This window comes from Phoca vitulina, unplaced genomic scaffold, assembly GCF_004348235.1.
Source record: "Phoca vitulina isolate PV1807 unplaced genomic scaffold, GSC_HSeal_1.0 scaffold15, whole genome shotgun sequence".
NCBI classification, from domain to species: Eukaryota; Metazoa; Chordata; class Mammalia; order Carnivora; family Phocidae; genus Phoca; species Phoca vitulina.
Window position 1 is genome coordinate 22,449,031 of NW_022589718.1, and position 26,342 is coordinate 22,475,372.

General features: G+C 41.6%; 1 protein-coding gene across 1 annotated transcript; it reads right to left on the bottom strand.

Annotated features, from left to right (window-relative positions):
• Positions 1-19,316: 19,316 nt before the first annotated feature.
• Positions 19,317-24,723, bottom strand: TRIML1 (tripartite motif family like 1). Its single transcript, XM_032413224.1, has 6 exons — positions 24,298-24,723; positions 23,959-24,054; positions 22,734-22,964; positions 21,808-21,830; positions 21,528-21,625; positions 19,317-19,867 (listed from the first exon to the last, which is right to left on the bottom strand). Exons 1-6 carry the CDS (start codon positions 24,721-24,723, stop codon positions 19,317-19,319), a joined length of 1,425 nt encoding a protein of 474 aa, XP_032269115.1.
• Between the last annotated feature and the right edge of the window lie 1,619 nt (positions 24,724-26,342).

The window sequence follows — 26,342 nt, forward strand, 5'->3', positions numbered from 1 at the left end:
TGTGGCATTACCAGATGGTCTCAGCACTTGGAAGTGTCGTCATCCTATCCCAAGAAAGGTCTGCCTCAGCCCTTGGAGCTAAGTTTGCACTCAGTGGACACATGTGATTGTAATCCATAATTTCCAGTAGGAACCGAAGGTCTTTCCCTCTCCTCCCTCTTTCCCTCTGCCTCTACCCTCAATATGTATTTGTTTTACATTTTGAGCCAAATTATTGGCCAAAATTATTCCTCTCATATTATCTTAAATTTAGCGATGTAGAACAAAACAAATTTCTTATCTTATAGTTCTGGAGAAAGAGCCTAAAATTATTTCTCCCCTAGGTTAGAATCCATGTATGGGCTGGCCTGTGTTCCTTCTGGAAGATCTAGGGGGAAATCTGATTTTTTGACTTCTTCAGCCCTGAGAGGCCACCTACATTCCTTGGCTCATAGTCCCTTCCTCCATCCTCAGTGGAACTAGTTAGTTAGTATCTTTTCTTCCTCTGACCTCTGCTTACATCCTTCCACCTTGTCCACACCTCTCCTGGGCCATCACTTCCATTTCTTCTCCTGCCCAGTGACACCTGACTGAATGGTTATTTCAAGCAGTCATAGCAGGATATGCAAAACTGAGTGATGATCAGTGTATTTCAGACCACGTCGGCCAGGCTGTAGGTTTTTTTCAGGCCTAAGGCCAATGCCACCCCACTGTGTAATCACAAGCTCTGTGTAGTGACAGGAAGTCATCTCGGTGGCTTAAAGTCTCTCTTACCAGGCATGGGGGGGGGGGGCGGGAGTTAGCTCTATCCTCCCATAGAGGGTGGATCTAAGGTCCTGAGTGCATGGTCACTGTCTCCAAAGAAAGCTTCCAAGTTCCAAAGAAATGTCCAGCTGCTTCAACTTTAACATTGGCCCACCTAAAGCCAGAGTACATGGAAAAAGTGGCTTTTTTTTCCCAATGCTTTTGCAAGTTTAACATAGGAAAAAATGAGGAGGTTGGCATATAGATGATCTTGATCCTCAGTGGAACCATAAAGAAAAGGAGTTCCATTTTCACATCCTGTCCTATAGAGTCAGCTCGGCTAGAATGCTACACATGTGTTCCCAAATCACCACGTTATGCAAAGTAATGCAATAAAAACCACAGGGGTTATGGGTTTGTGGGCATAACACTTAAAAACTTTCCCAGTGACACATTACAAAAAACATTATATATATATATACATACATACGCCTAATAAATATTGCAGCACAGTTTCACACTTGTTAAATGGTTAAGAAAGACATAAAAGCCACAATAAATATGACACTTTACCTTGAAAAAGACCTGCAGTCTGCTTGGGGACATAGGCATCAGAAGGACAGCAATTATGAGTTACCATGAAGGGGCAAAAGAAGGGAGGGTAATTGGAAGGGATAGGAAAGGAGAGAAGTCAGGTGGGAGGTTGTCATGCCAAATGTGAATGGGTGTGGCTCCTAACACATGCCGTGAATCGAAGTAGCTGGCAGATGTTTGAGGGGTGTGTGTGTGTGTGCGTGCGTGCATTCCTGGGTGGCTAGATTCAGCTAAATGCCATTTTCTGTGCTCACCTCGTGTTTCTCATGGAAGAAATCATGTGTAAGCAAACATGAGATTCCTGTTATGCTCAAATTATACATCAATTGTGCTGGAACAAATTTACATTTTCAAAACAAGCATTATAGCAAAACTGACTGCATTTTTATATGAGTGTTCTGATCAGATCCTCCTTGGGGAGATACGCCAAAGGATAGTAGCTTATCAAGCTATTAAACATAAGTTGTTTTCAGTTGTCTGGCATCTTGGGGTATTACTAAACAGATGGTGAGAACAAGGATTCATTCCCTGATATTATAGGCAAAATCAAGAAGAGATTGTAAAGATGTCTCACAGAGACACAGGAGAAAATGTAGGTAAAGGAAAGTTCCACTGAATTCTTGGTCCAAAAACTTCCAGCTGCATAGTGTATAATTCCAATTATCTAACATTCTGGCAATGGCAAAACTTTGGACCCAGCAAAAAGATCATGGTTGCCGGTGTTTAGGGAGGGAGGGGTGAATAAGCAGAGCAGAGGATTTTTAAGGCAGTGAAACCATTCTGTATGATGCTACATTAGTGGATACATGTGATTATTTCTTCATTCAAACCCAAAGATTGTATAACACCAAGAGTGAACCCTAATATAAACCATGAACTTTGGGTGATGATAATGTGTCAATGTAGTTCCATCAATTGTAGGAAATGTACCACTCTGGTGGGAGGTGTTGATAATGGGGAAAGTTGTGCATGTGTGGACAGCAAGGAATATATGAGAAATCTCTGTACTTCCCACTCAATTTTGCTGTGAGGCTAAAGTCTATGTTTTTAACCCCCTTCTTTGATAGGAACTTTAACACAGACATTACAGATATGTGTGCAGGACAAGCTCAACTAGTTTTCATTAAAAAGTCCTTAAGACGGGGCACCTGGGTGGCTCAGTCAGATAAGTGTCTGCCTTCAGCTCAGGTCATAATCCCGGAGTCCCGGGATCGAGTCCCACATCGGGCTCCCTGCTCAGCGGGAAGTCTGCTTCTCCCTCTGCCTCTCACCCCGCTTGTGCTTACTCTCTCTCTCTCTCTCTCTCTCTCTCTCAAATAAATAAATAAATAAATCTTTAAAATTAAATAAATAAATAAAATAAAATAAAGAGTCCTTAAGACTTCCTCGAGTGATGTTGTTCCTTGCATAGAGGTTTTCCAACCCTCACCGCTCAGTCATGGTGCCCTGAGAGTTGAGAGCATCCAGAGGAGAAGTACAAAATTTGTATTTTTTTTCTCCATTTATTTTTTTAATTAACATGTAATGTATTATTTGTTTCAGGGGTACATCAGTCTTAACACAATTCACAGCACTCACCATAGTACCTACCCTCCCCAATGTCTATCATCCAGCCACCCCATCCCTCCCACCCCCCTCCCCTCCAACAACCCTCAGTTTGTTTCCTGAGATTTAGAGTCTCTTATAGTTTGTCTCCCTCTCTGGTTTCGTCTTGTTTCATTTTTTCCTCTCTTCCCCTATGATCCTTTGCCTTGTTTCTCAAATTCCACATATCAATGAGATCATATGATAATTGTCTTTCTCTGATTGACTTATCTCGCTTAGCATAATACCCTCTAGTTCTATCCACGTCATTGCAAATGGCAAGATTTCATTTTTTTTGATGGCTGCATAATATTCCATCGTGTATATATACCACATCTTCTTTATCCATTCATCTGTAGATGGACATCCAGGCTCTTTCCATAGTTTGACTATTGTGGACATTGCTGCTATAAACATTGGGGTGCACGTTCCCCTCCAGATTTCTACATTTGTGTCTTTGGGGTAAATACCCAGTAGTGCAATTGCTGGGTCGTAGGGTAGCTCTATTTTCAACCTTTTGAGGAACCTCCATACTGTTTTCCAGAGTGACTGTACCAGGTTGCCTTCCCACCAAATTTGTATTTCTTACATTGATCAGGCCCAAGCCTCAGTTACGGGAGACTCCTGCGCCTGAATCAATTTCTTCTTGAGAATAAAGAAGAAGTGGTGGTTTCTGTACCCTGCAGAGAAGCAAACGAGCACCCCAGTGTGAGTGCACTAAGGGACAGTTAGCAAGCCCAAGTGAAAGTGCATCCGGTGTGTGTTTCTTTTGCCAAAAAAAGGGGCAGGGTGGGAGAAGGAAATATGCAGGGCAGCGCTTCAAGGCAGAGGTCTAATCTGGTTCTAACCCAATAGGGAGAGATACTGGAGTCAAGCTGACGAGAGAGTCCATCTTGGAGGAGAGAGAAATGGTATTTTTAGTGCCATTCATTGACTACCTTCTCTGGCACACATGCTGCTTTCTTCGTGTTTTGCTCATCATCTTAACAACCACAATGCCAACATATTCCCTTACTTTTTTAAAGGAGCCACTTTAGAAATTTTTCCTAGAGACGGGCGCCTGGGTGGCTCAGTTGGTTAAGCGACTGCCTTCGGCTCAGGTCATGATCCTGGAGTCCCTGGATCGAGTCCCGCATCGGGCTCCCTGCTCGGCAGGGAGTCTGCTTCTCCCTCTGACCCTCCCCCCTCTCATGTGCTTGCTCTCTCTCATTCTCTCTCTCTCAAATAAATAAATAAAAAATCTTAAAAAAAAAAAAAAAAAAAAAAGAAATTTTTCCTAGAGAGCACAGGGACTCCCCCTTCTGGTCTCCCACCCTGTCTCCTTCCCTGTCATCATATCCAACATCCCTGGCCTTGTTGCTCTGGGCATGGAACCTGGTTTTGGGGGGTTTTGTTATGTTTTGTTTTTAAAGATTTTATTTATTCATTTGAGAGAGAGAGAGCACAAGCAGGGGTGAGGCAGAGGGAGAGGAAGAAGCAGACTCCCCGCTGAGCAGGGAGCCTGACCTGGGGCCCTATCCCAGGACCTTGAGATCATGACCTGAGTCGAAGGCAGATGCTTAACTGACTGAACCACACAGGCGCTCTGGAACCTGTTTTAGCTATTTTTTTCTAAACTTCCAAGCCACCCTGTCATTATTTTAGGTGTAGTTGTCACAAAAATGGATGCATATAAAGGAACCATAATTTTAAAGGACAGAACTTAAAAATAAGAATTCTTTGAACTCTTACCATTATTGTTGCTTTTAAAATTTTGCTTTCGGGCACCTGGGTGGCTCAGTTGTTAAGCATCTGCCTTCAGCTCAGGTCATGATCCCAGAGTCCTGGGATCAAGCCCCGCATTGGGCTCCCTGCTCGGCAGGAAGCCTGCTTCTCCCTCTCCCACTCCCCCTGCTTGTGTTCCCTCTCTCGCTGCCTCTCTCTCTATCAAATAAATAAATAAAATCTTTAAAAAAGAAAAGAAAAAAAATAAAATTTTACTTTCAAGTTTCTTAAATCCTGCTTAAACTTCATGATCTTACTATTAATTCAGCTCCACAATTCCTTATCCACAATTTCAAAATTCAAAGCTAAAAGTGTTTTCCTAAGTTTGGTGCAAACTTACATGAAGGCCGTATCTGCCCCACACTGCCAGGAAGATATTTTTAGTCTTCACTTATCTCACTTAGTATGAATAATCTTACATTACATGACAGAAATATTAATTGATTTGCTTAGGGAGTACTGTCTCAAACTTCACTGGTGTGTTCCACAACACAGAGTATGTGTAAGTTATTACTTCTCTTTCTTTTTTTTTTTTTTTAAAGATTTTATTTATTTATTTGACAGAGAGACACAGCGAGAGAAGGAACACAAGCAGGGGGAGTAGGAGAGGGAGAAGCAGGCTTCCCACAGAGCAGGGAGCCCGATGCAGGGCTCGATCCCAGGACCCCGGGATCATGACCTGAGCCGAAGGCAGATGCTTAACGACTGAGCCACCCAGGCACACCATTACTTTTCTATAAAGCAAAAATCTTGACTTCCAAGACATATTTAGCCCAAAGGTGATAAGGAATTGAAAACCTGTATGATTTTCAAAATATTCCTGTAGCCAGGAAGCATAAAGTCAAGTTTCAGTGTAGCCGCTGAAGAAACTGCTGGTTGTCTCAGACGTGTTCTCTCTGAGCACCTGGCTATGCAGAACTTACACCATCCCTTGCAGACACGCGTGACCACACGCCTAGGGGATTCGGAGATGAAGGATACGTGAAGCTGCTGTGTCTCATGATTCAAAGTACATCTCTTGCTCTGGACTTCAACTTTTCCATACACCCAGGCTCCCATTCACTTGAAGTGGTCGGAAGCCATGGGCTGGGGGTGGCAGAGACCACTCAGCTAGCCTCAATCCCTGCGTGACTCTCTAGGGCGGAGGCCACTTGCTTACTAAGTGTTGCATGAGAGAAAGGTAAAATTCTCTGCTATTTAACCTATTTTGAGGGTGTCTTTGTTACAGCACTTGGCCTTTTCTTGGAACTGCTACAAGAGCTTAAGCTCAGATCACCAACTCCAAATTAGCATGTGTTGACTTAACGAGGCTTTTCATTACTTTAAAAAGAAAATTTGTCCACAAACTTTTGAGTAGGTTTCTTAATTTAAATAAGATGGCCTTTCAGCTCATCGATTTTTTTCCCCCTTTCTCTCATTGAATCTTAATTAGCATGCAAAACAATTAGCTGGTCAGCCTTGACCCAAATAGACAAAATTGTTTTCCTTTCGTTTGATTCCACTCATTTAATAGTAAGTTTCTTAACTACCAACTTTTCGCAAACAGTTTTTGTTATTTGGGGGTTTTGCTTGTTTATTTCCTCTCAGGTAAAGTACAGAGTTCCCAGTCCTCAAAGCTGTCGCTGTGTAGATCTCAATAGAAGGAAAAGGCAAAAATAATCTTGAATCTCTTCTTTAAAAGAACTTTTTAAAGGATAATAAAATAATGAACATGTACAAAATCCATTCTTATAAATCCTGGGGATTATTTTGTCTCTTGATTGACTTCTTGTGATTCCCTATCAGTTCCTAATCAGGTTGGTCTTGATCCACCACCTGTTACTAATATTCTAAAGGCAAACATGCTACCCAAGATGTTGACACTCTATCCAGTTATACAAGATTGTCAGGAACACACTGATGGACATCCCCATCTGCCAATCAGCAAATCCTCAGTTCTAGTGAGAAAACTATTAGTTGTTTCAGGATCCAGAGTACTGATACTTGGTTTGAAATATTGTTGGTACCTTCTGGTTACTTATGTTTACCAAAAACATAAGATTTTACTAGTATGATCCTCAGTTTTATGACTAAATTTTGTTGTCATTTAAAGATCTTACATTTTGGGACACCTGGGTGGCTCAGTCGGTTAAGCGTCTGCTTTCAGCTCAGGTCATGATCCTGGGGTCCTGGGATCGAGCCCCACATCGGGCCCCCCGCTCAGTGGAGAGTCCACTTCTTCCTCTCCCTCTGCTTGCTGCTCCCCCTGCTTGTGCTCTCTTCGTCAAATAAATAAATAAAATCTTTAACAATTAAAAAAATAAAGATCTGGGGCACCTGGGTGGCTCAGTCGTTAAGCGTCTGCCTTTGGCTCAGGTCATGATCCCAGGGTCCTGGGATCGAGCCTCACATCGGGCTCCCTGCTCTGCAGGAAGCCTGCTTCTCCCTCTCCCACTCCCCCTGCTTGTGTTCCCTCTTCCGCTGTGTCTCTCTGTCAAATAAATAAATAAAATCTTTAAAAAATAAATAAATAAATAAATAAATAAAGATCTTACATTTTGTGCCCCAAAAAAGTAAAAAAAAAAAAAAAAAAATCACCTGTGTTGGTTAACCAAATAGAGAATGGAGAAGGAGAGGAAGGAAATTCAAACTTGGGAAGGAAAAAAAAATGAGTCAATTATAACATGTTAGTTGTTCCCACTTGTAATTTTTTTCTCTTAGAAATTATTTACAAATGGATTATATACCTTAAAATAGTACTGTCGTCCAGTATTCCAGTGACCACTGCCTTGATTCCAATGCTGTTTCAACAGATCCTTATTTGACATTCTTCCACCTTCCTGGTCTGCTGCTTCTTTAAGCTAAGGGCAGAATTTCTTCTAAAGCTCAACACTTGACCCTATGTCCTTGATCCTTGGTCTTTACTAGCATTAAGTGATGCTGTCTTACAATTTCAGGTGTAAATTAGGTATATGACAATAGTTATTACATATATGATGATCACTGTAAAAATCCTTCCTCAAACCTCAACCTAGCAGCAAAACTGATTTTTATCCCTAAAAATCAAAGGATTCACTGTTCTTTTCATACTCATGTATCACATGCTCCTCTGAAATCCAATGCTCAGTTAAACAAATTGGTTCCTTGGGGCACCTGCATGGCTCAGTCAGTTAAGTGTCTGCCTTGGCTCAGGTCATGATCTCAGGATTCTGGGATCAAGCCCCACGTTGGGCTCCCTGCTCAGTGGGGAGTCTGCTTCTCCCTCTGCCCCTCACCCCCCCACATACACACTCATGCTCTCTCTCTCTCAAATAAAATAAAATCTTAAAAAAAATGGCTCCTTTACCTAGCTAATTTCTACTGAAGAATAATACAATCCAGTGGTTAAAAAATGGGCTCTGGAGTTAGTAGACCTGGTTCGATATCTAGTTCTTCCACTTGACAGATGAGTAGCATTGGCAACTTCTTTAACCTCTTATAGGCAGGTGGAGATACTATGCATGGTAGTTGGCCTGTAATAGGTGTTTAATAAATGTGAGAAATTATTTTCACCTGGGATACATTAGCCAAGAGAATATCTTATTAGAGATAAAATACATATGCACAGAAAATATCTCCAGCTGTTCTTTTTGTCTTGACGTCATAAATACACTAAAAAAGTTTCAAAGCAATGGCTCCGGGTATCTGAGTGAGCTTGTTTACCTCAGCCCTAAGCTGTGATGATTAACTATGGGGATAGAAAGCCAGGGTACAGTACCCAGAGGGCCAAGCTTCCAGGGAAAGGATAAGGATCTGAACCCAAACACAAAACCAAGATATTGTCCATAAGGTGAAAGGTAAAGATGAGAAGAAGTATATAAAATGGAATCTGATTTCCAACAGCATAATGCTAAGGCCCTACTAAGCAGATCATGTGTCTTCCACAGCTTACCCTTTTTATTTTATTTTTAATTTATTTTTATTTATTTATTTATTTATTTATTTATTTTTTGGTGGGCAGCGAAGCGAGGTTTATTGAGTGATACCAAAGTCATAATACAAAGCTCCCAAGGAGGGAGGGGACCCGAGGGGGTTGCCCCAGCTTGCTCTTTTTAAAGACTTACTCTTAGCCTCTTCCCTGTAGAAGATAATGAGAAAAAATAATCAAATTATTTGTCCAACTCCTGAAGAGTTAATAAGTATAGCTTTGTACATTCAGTATGTGAAGGATTTTTTTTTTTTTCCTGCAACTAAAATAATGGTTAAAAATTGCAGACTTGGAGCTAGACCACCTGAGAAAAAGGAAGGCAAATTTCATGAATTGCCTTGTAATGGATTAGTGTTTAAAAAAAGATTCCAGAGATTTTCAAGAGCAGCAAAGAGAGGTAGCAAGAATTTGGAAATAGAGGGACAATTGAGAAAAGATTGGTCTATGATGATAAATGACTTGAGGAAAGTCAAAAATGCATTTAAGGAAAAAATAATTCCCATCCCACTGAAGAATTTGTAGATGAGAAGCCTGGAAGCCAGGTCAGCTTTGGAAGATTTTAGAGGCCAAAAAGCCAGAAAAGGTGCACTACCTCAATCTTTGGAGTTACTTTTGTTAAAAGCCAATATCCTAAGCTTTAGTTCCTAAGGGCAACAACTTAGACTTGACTGATGATAATTTTCCTACTGAAGAAAGCAATCTTACTTTGATGGTCTTGGTGGGTCTCAAGATTTCTATCTGCTGTAGCAACATGTCCAAAACTGATTTTTTCTCCTCAACTCTTTTGTGTTAATATGGGTGCTTCAAGAAACAGACACCAAAGGGAATTAAATGTGAAGGGATTTTATGAAGGCAAATGCTGATGAGGTCAATAGTGTGCAGATAATTGTTCAACAACTAGGTCTCTACCGGGAGAAGACTTGATTTGTAATATGTGTACCTTGCTTGCTGTAATTACTCCCACTGTAGCCCATTTCAAGCTATCAACATGGTGTCCCTGAGCCCCAAGTTGAGAAGAGATGCCCACAATCCTCTTGAGCTGGTCCCAGCCCAGTGGGATCCAGCACATCCTTTTGTAAGTGAAACAGGGAGAGAACATGCTAAGACTGCACCCCAAAGTGAAGGAGGGGAGGAAAAAAGGTTGGATGGGAGTTTGGATGATTGCTTTGGCCAGCCAGTCGGCCATCAGAGAAATTCTGTATGTCCCAGAAATGGGTCTGCATTAGTATCCCTTCTGCTCTGGGCCATACTCAAGAGAAGACTGCAGGAAGCATGGCTCGTGCACAGATATGATGGATTTCAAAACTCAGCAGCTGGGACCTTGGTCAATTACACTCCCCGTAATTAGAGTTCTGCCATACCTTTCTTTCTCCCACTGAAACTTGTTTCCATTTGAATGTTCTTACCTCATAAAGGCTAACCATGGGAACAATGAATTTGATAAAGTTGACCAAAAGCATATAAGGAAGAACAAGTCAATCCATCAATTTAAAAAAGAGCCGGGGTGCCTGGGTGGCTCAGTCGTTAAGCGTCTGCCTTGGGCTCAGGTCCTGATCTCAGGGTCCTGGGATCAAGCCCCGCATCAGGCTCCCTGCTTGGCGGGAAGCCTGCTTCCCCCTCTCCCACTCCCTCTGCTTATCTTCCCTTCTCTCGCTGTGTCTCTCTCTGTCAAATAAATAAATAAAATCTTAAAAAAAAAAAAAATTTTAAAGTTGATGTCCAAAATAAGATGAAAATTCATAAATGGAAGTCAATCAAAGTAAAAAGTGGTAAGTAAGCTAAATGCTGAATAAAATAAGACAAATATAACATCCAGGGAAAGAACATTTTGTGGAAGACTCACACTGAAATAAAGCAACATACACATGAGCACTTTAGAATAACAAGCCCTCATTTAAATTTCTATGAGCAAAAAAATCATGTGCTAGATATGATTTTAAAATAATGATTCTACTATGTGGACATGTCAAATACTACTTTCATTTAGTTAAAGGAATGCACCCACATGGATTTTTTTTTTTATTATTAGATAATAGAGAGCTTTAAAATGGAAGTCCAACAGAACCCTGTTCTTCCCCTCTCCTATTCTGGTCCTGGTCTCCAGTGTTGCAGCGTTGGACATTTTGATGTTTCTCCCAGATCCCCCAGCAAAGAAGGCCTTGCTGTCCTTGTTGCCCCTTCAAGAAATGCCTCAGTGGCAGAGAGCCACCTCGCTCAAGGGCACTCATATGCGGTGACACATCACATCGACAGTGCATCAATAAAGCCTGGGCCAACTCGATCCAGCTCTTGACGACTCTAGTCTAAAAGGCCATTTTAGCTCCAGTGCTCCTCCAGTGTTTGTCCATGGCAGTCTGTCACTGAGCTTGCATCTCAGCTAGACTTCTCCCTCTGCATATTCCTGCTTCCTTCCCCTCCACTGAAAAGGCCTTGGTCAAACTCAGAGAAGCAGAGAGCAGAATGCTGGTTGCATGAGCTGGGAGAGGGAGAAATAGGGAGTTGCTCATCAGCAAGTATAAAGCTTCAGTTATACAAGATGGTTAAGTTCTAGAGGTCTGCTGTGCAACATCATGCCTATGCTTAACAACCTTGTATTGTACACTTAAATGTGTGTAAGACACAGATCTCGTGTTGTGTTCTTACCATAATAAAAATAAAAGGAAAAGAGGAAAGAAAGAAAAGAACAGGGAAATGGGGCTATTTTACAAGATACTTCATGAAAACATGTAATTTAACCACTTGGAAAATATAAATCAGGTTTCAAGGAAAGAAGGAAGGAAGGAAGGAAGAAAGGAAGGAAGGAGGGAAGGAGGGAGGGAGGGAGGGAGAGAAGGAAGAAGGAAGAATCTTGAACTCCAGAGCATTCCCTTAAAAAAATGAAGAACATGCACGCTAAACTCCTACTCGGCATCTGCTCCTGCAGACTGGGACCCAACCTGCAATAAGAAGCAGCCACTTTTTTGAAAGCTTTTACTGAAGTACAATTTACATACAGAAATTGGACATATAAATTTCCAGCTCAATATGTTTTCACAAACTGAACACAAGATGTAATCAGATAAGCAGAGAACATTTCCAGCACCTCAAAAGAGACAACACATGTCACAGTTACTCTTTAAAATGTCTAATAAAATTTTAACTGCATGTAACAGTTTTTTAGATGGATGCAAAGAGAAGAAAGAAAGAAAGGAGAAACCTTACATTATTTCCTAAGATAGTGTCCAGAGCTCAAACAAACGAAAAAGAGATTTAGACTTTAAATGCAAAGCTTAGAGTATTATATGTAGTATAATATTGTTCTCAATATTTATGTGGCTTAAAACTGACCGGTGAGTAATGCTCATTAATAGAAAAGGGCTAGTTATAAAATAAATAGGATGTATGTAAAAGCAGCATGAGTCCCTCCCGATGAGCCTCGAGCGTGTCTCTGACTTCCTCGGGGAAGCAGGTGTGTGGTGGGGCACTATCACCAAGCAGCCATCTGGCCCCGCTCTGTGCCTTCTGCAGCTCTTCTTGCTCATCTTTCTCTCATCACCTCTCCAGCTGCAGAAACAGAGTCCAAGAAAACCCTGGGGAGATTCTCTTCTCAAAGCAGGTTTACAGAGCCCATTCTTCATTTCCCAGAAACTGGAGACTTGGAAGACAAGGAGAATCGAGCAAAGGCAGAGTGGCAACTTGAAGGGGAGGGTACGATTTGAGGCGTCAAGAAGGAGTGCAGAGAAGAGACTCTGAAGAGAAACTAAGCTCCCTCTGGGACTCTCCCTTTACCACACTCCCCTCACCACATATCAGACACACACACACACACACACACACACACATACACCCCACAGAACTACATTCCGTACACACCACATACCACAGACACAAACATAGCACACTACGCACACAGCACACACACCATACACACATACCACATGCCACAGACACATATCACACAACACATAACACCACACACACCAAATATCACAGACGTACACACCACACACACACAACACATACACACCACATATCACATGCCATACACACACACCACACACATACATACCCACCCATACACACACGCACCTAACATGCCACATACAACCACACACACACACACACACACACGCACACCACACATAACACATCCTGCTCACATTCCGCACCCAGTGGGCAATCTGCCTCTCCTGAGCACCCTGGACATTTGTTTCTCATCTGGATGGTGAGCAGATGACCCAGATGCTCTGTGAAGAGAGGCTGTCCCTCACCAAAATGAAATCAAACAGTGGCGGAGGAAGAATTTCCCTTTGAACCAAGAACTTGTGGATCCACCATCACTATGAAAAACACAACCCAGAAAGAAAATAACAGCTCTGAATATTGCCACTTATAATTCAGAAGAGTTTACTATTTGAATCATGAACTGGAGGAATCAATGCGTTAAATAGAAGGCAATATTTGAAATGCTCAAGAATTTTTAGGAAAACTTCCTAAGGGATGAGGAGTAAGAACTAAAATTAGGAATTCCACAGGACCAGCAATAGGCTTTGAGGTAGAGCTTCCATCAAGAACAGAAATCGGGCGCCTGGGTGGCTCAGTTGGTTAAGCAACTGCCTTCGGCTCAGGTCATGATCCTGGAGTCCCTGGATCGAGTCCCGCATCGGGCTCCCTGCTCAGCGAGGAGCCTGCTTCTCCCTCTGACCCTCCCCCCTCTCATGTACTCTCTCTCATTCTCGCTCTCTCAAATAAATAAATAAATCTTTAAAAAAAAAAAAAGAACAGAAACCAAGACCTCAAGGGCAGGAATGCAAGTAGGAGAAGGCAATATTTGGAACTCAGATATAGTAAGTTCATGGTCAGAACAGTAGGAAATAGAGCCACGGAAAGCAGTATTCAAAAATGCAAACAGAATCCGGCTAATGTAGATGCCAAAGCTCAGAGAGGACCTATTAACAATTTACATCTATTTCATAGTTATACTTTAAATTAGGCAGTGTTCTGAATATAAGTGTTATGCCATTTGCTGCAACAGTCCCATGAGGCAGATAGGCTGTCGACCCCATGTCGCTGATGAAGGCAGCGAGGCCCGGGGAGAGTATGCACCTCGCCCAGGGCTGTACAGTTAGGAAGTGGTGAACCTAGGTCTGGCTTCACTGCCTTTGCCCGTTGTCTCCGATCCAGCCAACCCAGAGACAGACACACCATGAAAATAGGTAAACTGTAGCCTCAGGCCCCTTATTGTCTGAGACCCTTTAAGACCCTGGACCTAATGTTAGACTTGGTAACTTTTAATCATTTTATCTTAAAAATGACTCCCCTCATTTGTATAAGCTTCAAGCCTTGCAAAAGTTGGTTCCTTCCTGCCAGGTATCAATAAGAAAGCTGTTAATAGGACATCCCAGGTGAGTCGTAAATCATGTTCCCGTTATTTATAGAGTCCTGCGGTAGGGGAGGGGCAATGCTTTCCAAACTTCTCCATGTTGTATCACACATCTAACATGTTTTTATAAGGCCTATATGTTTATAACTGTTTTCATAAGTTTTTTTTTTTTTAACACATCTAACATGTTTTAAAAGGAGGAAGACATTCGCAGCTGGTGGTGACCATTCCAAGCCCCACCCAAAGGCTGATGGTCTCAGGTTCTCAGGACACCTCTAATCTACTGGAGCACCATTGAGTGAGGTGAGTGAGGAAGGCTGCATCCCCCGTTCCTCTGGGTGCAGCGCTTTAAGGGCTAGCAGAACTAATGATTAGCAAAGTTCTTACCAGGTCCTCAGAGCCCAGAGCAAAGGGTGTGAGATTGCCAAGGAATGAAAATGAGATTACTACCGTAAAGTAGTTTTTATTTTTATTTATTTCCCATTTATTATATTAATTTGCTTTTAAGTTTTTAAGTCCACAGTTAGTTAACATACAGTATGATATTAGTTTCAGGTGTACAATATAGGGATTCACCACTTCCATACAACACCCGGTGCTCATCATGACAAGTGCGCTCCTTAATCCCCATCACCTATTTCACCCATCCCCCCACCCACCTCCCCTCTGGTCACCATTGGCTTGTTCCCTGTAGTTAAGAGACTGTTTCTTGACTTGCCTCTCTCTTTTTTCCTCTTTGCTCATTTTTCTTAAATTCCACATATGAGGTTTTGAAATCATATGGTATTTGTCTTCCTCTGACTGACTCATTTTGCTTAGCATTACACTCTCCAGCTCCATTCATGTTGTTGCAAATGGTAAGATCTCACTCTTTTTTATGGCTGAATAATATTTCAGTGTGTGTGTGTGTGTGTGTGTACCACTTCTTCTTTATCCATCATTAACCGGTGGGCATTTGGGCTGCTTCCATAATTCGGCTATTGTAGATAATACTGCTATAAACATAGGGGTGCATGTATCCCTTTGAATTAGTGTTCTTCTATTCTTTGGGCAAATACCTAGTAGTGTGATTGCTGGATGGTAGAGTAGTTTTATTTTTATAATTTTAATATTAATTTACTTCAAAATTGGGTAATATATGCTCACAAGTGTGAAGGTCAAAAGGACTTTCATAAAAGATAAGAAAACAATGCATAGATGTTTTCTTTTCTTTCAATTGAATTTTATGTTAACACTTTCCCCCCTAAAATAGGACACCTGTTTGGAAATATTTTGATGATTTTGGTGCCAATGTTTTCCATATTCCACACAAGGTTTCTGTGGCTCTTCTCTCCTCTTTCTAATAAATTGCAAAATGGTAAGGGTCAGGAAGGGGGGGGGACTAAAAAAAATTCATCATGCACCGTGGATTAATTGCTTTTCTGTGTTTTCCCATAATCATCACAACACATACCTATTTTCCACATTTTTGAGAAGAGAAAAAAAGGCTCAGAGAGTTAAAAGAATCTGTCAAAGTGGAAACAGTTACCTTGAGGTGAAGTTAAGTGTTCCAGCTAAGGGCTATTTATTTCAAAACCCTAGCACGACTGCCCAATTCCTCCCAGGATGGTTTTTTTTTAAATAAATGCAGTGCTTCTGGCAAAACCATAGGGCAAGGGGAAACATGTTCTCTCACTTTTCTCAAAACTGTGTGTCTGCATCTTCAGTGTGGAAATGCCAGTGAGTAAAAGCTTTCGGACTACCTGCAGTGCACATAAAACTTTTGTAGGGGAACATATAACCTGCAAACATGACTGCAGGAGACATATTGGTGAGTAATTAGAGATACACCCAGAGGTTTGTGTACATGCGCATTCATCACAGTGTCATTTATAATAGCTACCAATGGAGAACAATCTAAATGTCCTGCAGTAGGGGAATGATTAAATAAATTAGGGACACTTATATAATGAAATATTACTGCCATTAAAAATCATATTTTCCAAGACAATTACATTTAATGCACAATCCTATATTATTCCTGGATACTGGAAGACTTAAAAAAAAAGCCATAAAGAACATTATAAGGCTAATTGGGAAATTTTTAATATGGATAATTTACCAAATAATATCATTTGTTGAATGTTGAATGTAAAAATAAATGTAATTTAACAAAATGGGTTAATTCTTAGAAAATACATGCTTATATATTTAGGGATAAAAAGTCATATTTTGAAGAAATATAAGAAGCTCAAAATATAAAATTAAGATATTAATTTTCATGTTGCTTAAAATACATATGCATAGAAAAAGACTAGAAAGACACACACCATAATATAAGCATCGGTAATCTCTGTGTAGTGAGATCATATGCAATTTTTAAAATTTTATCCCTGTACATCTTATCATTCTTGAATTTTCCTACTGGGACCTACTATTAATCTGTTCCCACACCTTTAAGTTATATGCACAAGGAGAAATTCAAGAATAGAGAAAGGTTGATTGGGCACATTGCTCAGTTATATCACTAAGGGGGCCTTGTAAAGTAATCCAAAGTAATATGAGGTGCCGAAGTAAGTACTGGAAGCATAACAGGTCAAAGTTACATTGTTGGGGGAAGAGGTAATTAGGGCAGGAGGGTAGATAAAGTCCTCATTTGAAGTGTTAATGGAGTTTTATTGGTTAATTAGATTTCAGGGCGAAAGAGGTATAATATTTTACTTTATTTTTGTTATTTTATTTTTATTACTATTTTTAACTAGGCTCCATACCCAGTGTGGATCCCAACGTGGGGACTGAACTCAGGACCCTGAGATCAAGAGTCAGTCACTCAACTGACTAAGCCACCCACGTACCCCATAATATTTTATTTTAAAGTACTCTAGGACAAGCAAAGACAATTTTTTTAAAAAATGAAAAAAATCAAATTGCAATCCTGTGTGGGAGATCACTCTTGACGTCCTCTGCCCTCAGGAGTCAACATACCCCCTCTCCTCTGGCCAATAGGTAGAGAGGGGAATGGCCAGGATTCTGGATTCCATGTTGTAATGGGTACTACAAGAGGCTGTCACTTGCTATGTCCTGGGGAAATCTTCCACTAAGGAAGGGGTAGAAGACAGATTTGGGAAGGAGACAAGGCATTAATAGGAGGGAAAGGGGATAGCTTGAGTAATGGTGGCAGGTCCCATGTGGGACACCATTCGTATTTGAGAAAATGTCTTTGTCAAGTGTTCAAAGGCAGAGGCAGAGAGACCAGGCCCTGGAACAATGCAAGGGGTGAGTTTGCCAAGCAAGGGAGTGCACCTCTCAATTGCTGATTCCAGCTACTCTCCCTCCCATCCCCACCACCACATCTGCTTGACTTAGGGTTTATGTCGGGGAGCCTTGGGTGAAAATTTTCTTGCAACTTTTTCGTGGTGGTTTACGCAAACTCAGCAGGGTAAAAATAGTATAGATTCAATCTTCTCCACACACCTGATCGGAGGCAGGCCCATACAGACAATGATCCGCATGGGGTGACTTTGCCAGAGGAAAAAAATTGGCTGGTTTCCTCGATAATACCAACCCCTTTAGGACAAAGGGGAAAAAAAGAAGCTATCACCTCAGTTACACCACAATTTAATATAATGCACATTAAGTTAAAATGTATGACCTGTCTATTCATTTATTAAAATTTTAAAAAATCAATGTGGGTTTTTTTGCAATTGAGAAAGACACAGTCCAAATATATTTGGTGTTTGCTGTTCATGATTTGTTTCTTAGCTTTTTGAGGTGATAAATCAAGAATCAAATTTAATAAATTTAAAAAAATGGGGAACAGCTACAAATCGTTCCAAGAGAGTGTGATTGGTTCCCCTCTGCAGTTCTCTGATTCTAAGTATATGTGATTTCAGGGTGAAAATGCAAACAGTGAATACAGAGAACAGAAGAGGCCATGATTTGGGACCCAAAGTCTAGTTCAGATCTGCTCCCCTGCCTATGAGAGCACAAGATGAAGATGCATAAGTCTGAAAGAGAAAGCAGATCTAGGTTAATGAGAAGGGTGAACACCAACCCTAAAATAAAGCCAGTTAGCTATCCTCCCTCGTTTACTTACCTCCCTCCCTGTGATTTTCTATGCTTATTAACAGATTCAATTATCAATCTTCCCCCGGCTTAGTCTCTCATTTAAAGACCTAAATCTGTGATAAACATTTTTCTTAATAATTTTGGAGTTGTGACTCCTATCAGTTTTCTTGTCTGAGACTGAAAACATGGACAGTGACTTCTGTGAGTGGGAAGAGACAGTAAGGGGTACCCTCTGTGATGGGTGCCCTTCTGCAATGTGAGCAAGAAGGAAGAATTAAAACAAACAAACAAACCTGCGGAGGAAAAAAACAAAACAAAACAAAAACAAAAACAAAACCCTGCAGGCACGGAGCACTAAGAATGGGGAGCATAAGTGCAGACCTCCAGCAGAAGGTTATCTGAGACCAGCCAAAAGAAGGTCGGCCTACAAAACTTCTTCACAAACCCTAGCACCTTGGGATGGAGAGTAGACTTGATTTCACCTTCCAGTGATTAAAAGCCTTCTGCTCTTAGCAAGTAGCAAAAGCACAGAAAATAACCTATAAAAAATTCAGTGAAGTCATTTGGCATCCACAGCCTTGATACATTTATTGAAAAGAGACTTTGCTCTGTGATCTTTGAACATATTCACAGAAGGTTCCAGCCTCTTGTGGGTATGGTAACATGAATGATATGATGATATCCACACCTGTATTTGCAGCATTCTGAACATGTAAGCCTTCCTGAGTACAGATACTCCAGACCCCATGGGATGGGAAGAAAAGCAACTTTTCAGTGGAGGCTGAGTCATGAGTCCTCACCAACCCTGAAAAGGAGACCCATGCATCTCCCCACCCCCAAACTAGCCCCAGCCCCAGCCCCAGAGGAGTTAGGATTGCCCCAGTATGCAAAGCTCTGCACATAGAACAAAGACACATTCAAATAGCAGAGTTCTTCTTTAGAGTCAAATAAATAAATACACTCAAAAACAAGACATATATTTATAAAACTGGCCTATGACAGTGGGGTCGGGGATAATAAGGGTGCATTCTATCTCTATAGTTTTAGTGACCAGTACATATGTGGGGCAGTCTAAATAATGAACTTGATTAAAGACAGGATATGATCAGTCTTCTATGGTGTTGAAAGTTGGTTGTCCAATTTGCTGTTGATTGCGGCTCAAGTTAATGGAAACTCTTTGGTGGGGGGGAGTGGCTTTCCTTTCAGATCACCCGATGTTAATAGTGTCAATGCATTAATCATAATCTTCTGTTGGTCTTAGACCTCATCCTTAGTGAAGGCTCAGGGGCATCTTCCTCAGACAAAACTGTTCAGTGAGCAGATGGTAAGTGGGCCTGTGTTTGTCCCTTCATTTGGGAGGCAAGGGGAGAAGATAGGCCTGAGAGCCTCTTGGAAAGAGGCTGGAGGGAAGCTGTAGATGAGGGACTCATCTGTCACGTTGTAGAATGCTATATGTCCAGACTCATAGTCTAAGAAAACACCAACCTTATGCACAGGCTCTCTGACATGTTGACCTTTCAAAGGTGATGAGACCCAAAGACTATAATCATCTCCAATTTTTAAGCCTATGAGTGAGAAGAGGTCCCCCGGTGGCTTTGGGAGATTGCCTTTTCTGCTCACTGAGTCCTTGCAAATGCCCACCTCCCACTCAGTCTTGTTGCCCACCTCCACCTCCCAGTAATGTCTCCCACAGGTGAAGATCTGAGCGCCGAGCACAGTTGCAGACTGGTCAAATCGCTCTGGGTTGTCAGGTAAGTGCTGTCGGATTCCTCCGTGTCTCACGCTCTTCAGATCCTCAGACAAGACAAGATAAGCATTGGCTGTAGCTGGATCCAGAGTTATGTCTGCTGCAAGAGGAGAAAAGAATGAAACTTCCCTTACATTCCTGAAAACCCTCTTATATATGTGGAATTTAAATTAAATTCTTAGTTTCCAATCCTATTTTTAAAAATATAATTTAGGTGAGTGTGGTGAGGATTTTTGTTTTGCTCAGAACAGAATCTCTGAGCCCTTCTTGCACTATTTCACAAACACCAGGAGTAAATTTCTAAAAAGACGCAGGTGTGAGTCATGGGGATGGTGACATTTAGCCTGCCTGAGAGGGGGGAGAGGAATCTGTGATACAATGGAATGTAAGTTTTCTGTTTACAGCATAAGTTTAAAACTCAGAGCTATTTATCCACACAGGGTGCACTCTGTCATTTGTATTCACTTGAGCCAAGGTGGGTTGTGGTTCCTCAGCTGGAGTTCTTCTGAGCGGAGGTCACAGAGGAGGCCTCCAACCCTCACTGACCCCCAAGATAAGACTAAGTGCCCCTACCACACAATTTCATACTTTTATTTATAGATCAAATCCTAATCATCACTCATTATTTGAGATGAATGTCTCTTCAATTCCACTGAAAGTTCTATAAAAGCAAAGGCAAGCCTGTGTTATTCATCACTGTAAGAAAGCCTAGAACTGAAAAAACATGGTGCGGGGCACATAGTAGACACTTACCAAATATCTACTGAATCCAAAGCTCATTAGACCTTCCTGTGAAGGTCAAATTGTCAACAAGGTAAAAGTTGAAAACTAAGGCTAACCTGTCTTGGTCTCAGCCAGCCTAAAGACCTAGAGCATTCTAAAAGGATAGTGTGAGGGGCACCTGGGTGGCAGAGTCAGTTAAGCATCTGACTCTTGGTTTAGGCTCAGGTCATGATCTCAGCATCTTGAGATCAAACCCCTCATCTGGCTTTGCACTGGGCATGGAGCCAGCTTGAGATTCTCTCCCTCTCCCTCTACCCCTCCCCCCTCCACTTCTCTGTCTCTCTCTCTCTCAAATAAATAAATAAATCTTTAAAAATTTTTTTAAAGATTTTGTTTTTAAGATTTTATTCATTTATTTGACAGAGAGATACAGCGAGAGAGGGAACACAAACGGGGGGAGTGGGAGAGGGAGAAGCAGGCTTCCCGCTGAGCAGGGAGCCCGATGTGGGGCTCAATCCCAGGACCCTGGCATCATGACCTGAGCCGAAGGCAGACTCTTAACGACTGAGCCACCCAGGTGCCACAATCTTTAAAAATTTTTTTAAAAATAAAAGGATAGTTTGAATTTTGCCTCATTAGGACTAAAAAGTCTAAGTAGCTTTATGCTGACAAGAACAGAGGTAGAAATGCAGAAACCCCTGAGGAGGTGTGTGTGTATAAGCAAGCGGAAGAAATGGACAAAACAGAACCATAAAAACAAACAAAGGAAGTGCCAGGACTCCTCAGACAGAAAACAAAGGCAGATGAGCCATCAATCGAGTCTGCTTCTGTCTGCTCCAGAGTAGAGAGGGTCTGTGGCCCCAGCCCTCCCTGATGTTTCGTGCTGACTCAGGGTGCCTTTGCTGAGAGCCTGGCACCCAGATAGTGAATAGTCTCTGTCAGAGGAAACTGCCTAAGAACTCAGTTTTGCATTCCTTAGTATACCCCAAAGTTAACTCCACAGATCCCTGGAGGTTTGACACATCAGGCTGACTTACTGCTGAATTTTTTTAGCATCTCCCTCATTCCAGTGATGCGGCAGAGAGTCAGTTCCGTGGTGGTGGCCTCGGGACACTGAAGCAAGAGTGGCTCAGTCCTGCAAGAGGGCAGAGACCATCACTCTGTGTCCCCTGCACAGACCGCCTGACCTGCCCCAACATGCTCGCTTGGCCCCAACAGCTGGACACCCTCATCCCCACTCTCACAAGCTGATCTCCACAGTAGTGCAGCCCTGTAACTTACACCCTTGTATCAGCCGGACACAGAATGCACACCTACCTTTCCAGTGTGCCTTTCACATCCTGAGGGTGTAAAGGAAAGAGGGTTAGTATCGGTGCACTTCAATCTCTAGCAAAGCCAGAATCCAGAGACAGAATCTAATCCTTGGAAATCTCACAGAATCCACTTTCTGTGGCTCTAGAACGCCTTGCGTGGGCGAGCATGTGCTGGAAAAACATCCCTAGCATCCTCCGGGGGCGAGGCGGGGGTGGGGGGGCCCTCCTATGAATAGGGGAGGGTTCTCACAATGACTAGGCTAAGCCTGTGTGCAGGGGAAGTGGGTTGCTGGAAAATCACTAAGCCAAAGAGTAGCATTCTGTGGAGCCCGTCGAGGAGGAGGAAGAACTGCGGTTGCATCCAGCTCCCACAGCGCGTGTTGACAAAGGCCCCAGAGAAAGCAGTAGCCCAGGAAGGCGGCAGAGCAAAGACGGTGAAGAGTATGGGCTCCGTACAGAATATGATCACCTACTAGCTGTTTGACAGGCAAATTTCCTAACTGCCATGGGTCTGAATTATTAAACGAGTGCTACTATAAACCCGCATCGTAGACAGCAAACCTGTAGTGCATATAACAGCAATTAACTTCATCGGGTCTTTGTGAAGATGAAATGTAAGGTGGCAGCAACACCTAGGACGTGCTCCTTCGACTGAAAATAACTGACGAAGCTGAAGTTGCAGACAGAGCAGAAATTAGAGTCATCATCAGGCTTGGTTTGGCTAGGTATTCCACTGGGTTTTTTTTTTCTCTGTCTCTTCAAGACTTTATTTATACTATAGAACATTAATTCTTAAGGAAAACTCTTTGGGGACCGGAATTTAGTTTCTCAGGGAAATAAAGAAAAACTTACTTTGCGTGTCTTGAAAAAGTATGGGTTACTACATGTTGTTGTTGTTGTTATTCCATTGATTTTTCCCAATATTCTCACCTCAAACGATTCTATAATGGAGCTCTGACACGTGGACTCTATCTGTTCAATCATTTTGCTCAGGCTTCTTATTTGTTGGGTCAGCTTGATCTCATTGTCCCTTAGTTTCTTCATGTTCTCTCTTTCCTCCTTTTCCAGTAACTGGAGCTGTAGCTGTTCCTCCTCCTTCAAAAACTGGTGCATTTTTCCATATTCTGACACAACAACCTGTTTACAGGCCTTTGTCTCTTCCTGCCACCAACACACGCACACACACGTACACACACGTGCATGCGCGCACACATACACAAACAGGAATGACATAATAAAGTTAGCAGCAGAAATGCCTATGTAGATTCTTAATCCTTACAAAGTCCTAGAGTTCTGCCATGACACACAACATATATTGTATTAAGTAATTGGGTGGATAGTGTGATATTTTAGAAGGTATGTATGTATACAGTAGTAAACAAAACCAAAATTTCTACTCCCAGAAGGTGTCATTCTAGTGGGGAAAAACAAAAAAAAAACAAAAATAAACTATGACAGGTGGTGATCCATTCCACGATAAAAAATAAATAAATAAAGGACAAAAATATGAAAAAAGCATGTGTTCATTTATTTAATAAATATCCAATGAAAGTAGACATTGGATCACATCCAGAAATAGAGATGCACATCACAAATACTCCCATTTAAGAACTCAGTGTATTGGGAGAATCAGATACACACACATATTTTTTGAATGTCTAACTAAACAGTTAGCTCTTTGTTAGACCCCTCGACTTCAAATCTGTGACTAACTCAAGTATTTGTTCAGGTGTACTAACCCAGACTATTATTTGGCCTTAATTTCCCTTTGTCTTTATTTTTTTTATTTGCACTCTCTTTTTTCCCCAAAGCGTTTGAGATATTCCTTTTCTATGGATTTTCATCCTATGTTGTCTATAATTTGTAACTTTAAAAAATTATAATCAGAGCCATAATAGAGGTAGCCATCAAGTTGTACGGGTGGACCAAGAAGGAAAAAAATAAATAAATAAGCAGGCCTGGGGATGGGGGAATTGTTTTAACTGAGTCTTGGGATTCCCAGGTGGACAAGCAGAAGGAAGCAGTCCAAAATAAGGACATTGCATATTGTAGGACTGTGATTAGAAAATTTTTGTCTTTTTCCCCTGGTATTTCACTAAGTATCCCTTTAGTCCCTCTCATAGAATCATCTACAAGAAGTAAGACAGATACTGACCTTGCACAGTATTACTCTCTCCTTCTCATGGGTTAATATAACCTGGGTTTCCTTTCTCTTTTTATGCAAAAGATTTAGGATTTCCTGGAGTTTCTCCTGCAATAGAAACAAATTCTCTGTGGCAAATGAGCAGAGCATCAGTTTGTGAAGAAGCCTCAAGGACCAATAAAAACAAGATGAGTGGGATCTAACACAAAGGGTGAAGCAGTATCCACACCAAGTTTGTGGTCTGGTGCCTGGAGACCAGTACCCATAATTGTCACCAATAGAGAATATCATGGGAATAAGTGATGGAACAGGATTTGTATTCTGAGATTTATATTGAGCAGCCAATCTTACTTTGTGACGCTCCTCAGCCTCACTTGAGGGATACGATCTGTTTATTCCATGACATTGAGTTGAGAAAATGTTTATACCCTGCTTATCCTCAGAGAACACCTTAGTGCCTGCCAGCATTCTCCCATAGCTGTCTTGTTCGCCCTCACTCTGCAGCACCTGAGATCGGAGCTGCTTGCCGATGCCAGCCAGCCTCCCCAAACGCTCATTGGGCTGGAAGTGTGGGCTCTCCAAGGTCCTCCAGCATTCAGGACAAGATAAAGGAGTGTTGTGTTCCTCCCAGCTCCTCAGGAGACACACTAGACAAAAGCTGTGCCCACACTCAGTGGTCACGGGGCTGGTGAAATAATCCAAGCAGATGAAACAGGTCAGTTCTTCCCTCAGATTCTCCATCAGATCTGCTGTAGACGTTTTCTCCAAGAAAGACATCAAGGCAAGATCACGCCTCTATTCTGGGATTAGAAAAATCCTCCCTGACGTTCTATTGTTTTGAGTAACACGTGGGTGATCAGTTGCTATGCTGTTGATATGAGAAACTCTTACTCTCCTCTGTGCCTGATTTCACCAATTGACACATACTCTCCCAACACAAAGCCAATTATGACTTAATGTGGAACCCTTGTACACTGGGTTCATCATCAACCCCAAACTTTTCAGGAATCTCTCACTGTGCAAGCCACATGCTGGATACTGAGGATACTTGCTCCTAACACAGTTCTCCTTTCAAGAGTGGGCTATTGTGTGTGTGTGTGTGTGTGTGTGTGTGTGTGTGTAAATACATAGCACCAGGAAAACATTTAAGTACATTGATTTTAGGTTGGAAGGTTAGGTAATTTGATGTAAGCCGGTACAGAGATTTAAGTTATGATGATCTCTAATAATATCTGAATTGGAAATATGGTCCAAATCTTTTAGAAAACTCCACTAATTGAATCTAGCTGAGCAACTGAAGGCAGAAAATTGTAACATATATTCCTTCTCTCATTAGGCCCTTTTATGTGCTTGACCAAATCCTAAAATCTTTTTGCTCCTTAATCAGGTACTTTGTGCTTTTATTTAATTTTCTTCATCCCAACAAAATGAGAATGAGTCCCTTGAAATATTCCCTGACTTTAAACGTACAAAGGATTACCAGAGTTATATTTATTGCTCTGCCCTACAGACCATGATACTCACCTCTCTGCTACCGTAGAAAGCATATAAAACATCATTCTTGTTGGAAGTTGCCTCAAGAGTCCACAACACTATGGACTGGATGGGAAAAAAATTGTACTTTTATAAAAATATAATTTTGTTCAGTTATTTTCACTCTTTGAAACTAGGCCTTCTTAAACCCCCTGTCAGTTCTTACTGAACAGAAATCCAATGTGCAGACATTTTTAGACCTATGAAAAAATAAATGTATAGTATAGAGACTGTGTACAATGACCACTGAGATTATGAGTGCCTTAACCTGTGAGTTTGCATTGCCATGTGCTCATGAAGCAGTATTTGTCATGGTCTACCACCGCTGACTGTCTACCAGAAAGCACAAACTGAAAAGCTCTTCCTGGGAGTCGCGCTCGTTTCACCCTCCCATTAAGTTCCTCATACCTTATTTCTGTTCGTAGCCTATTACACTCCAGCACTGACAACCATCCTTGGGTCTCCATTACCCGCACTATTTCGTTGATTCCTTTCTGACTTTCGTGGTTCCCACTGATTCTTCTTTCCCACTTATCTCCAACAGGGTGTTGGGTGTTTTCTTATCTTGAACTTCTGTATTGTAAAAAGAGGTTTTCTGGACTGAAATGGTTTTTTTTCCATGTTCCTTCCTCCTAGTCAAAACTCATCTTTCTGAAGTTATTGATCCAAATGTTTTAATCCTATGTCCTTTGTGTAGCATTTGTGAATTACTGAGATGAGAATTTACAAAAAACAAACAATAACAACAAAACACAGTAGAGTTATACTAATTTAGATAGAAACAGAAGTAGCACCAGTTTGGGGTCATGAAACCTCTACTGCTTGGATTACTTCTAGCCTAGTAACTGAGGTACAGCTTCACG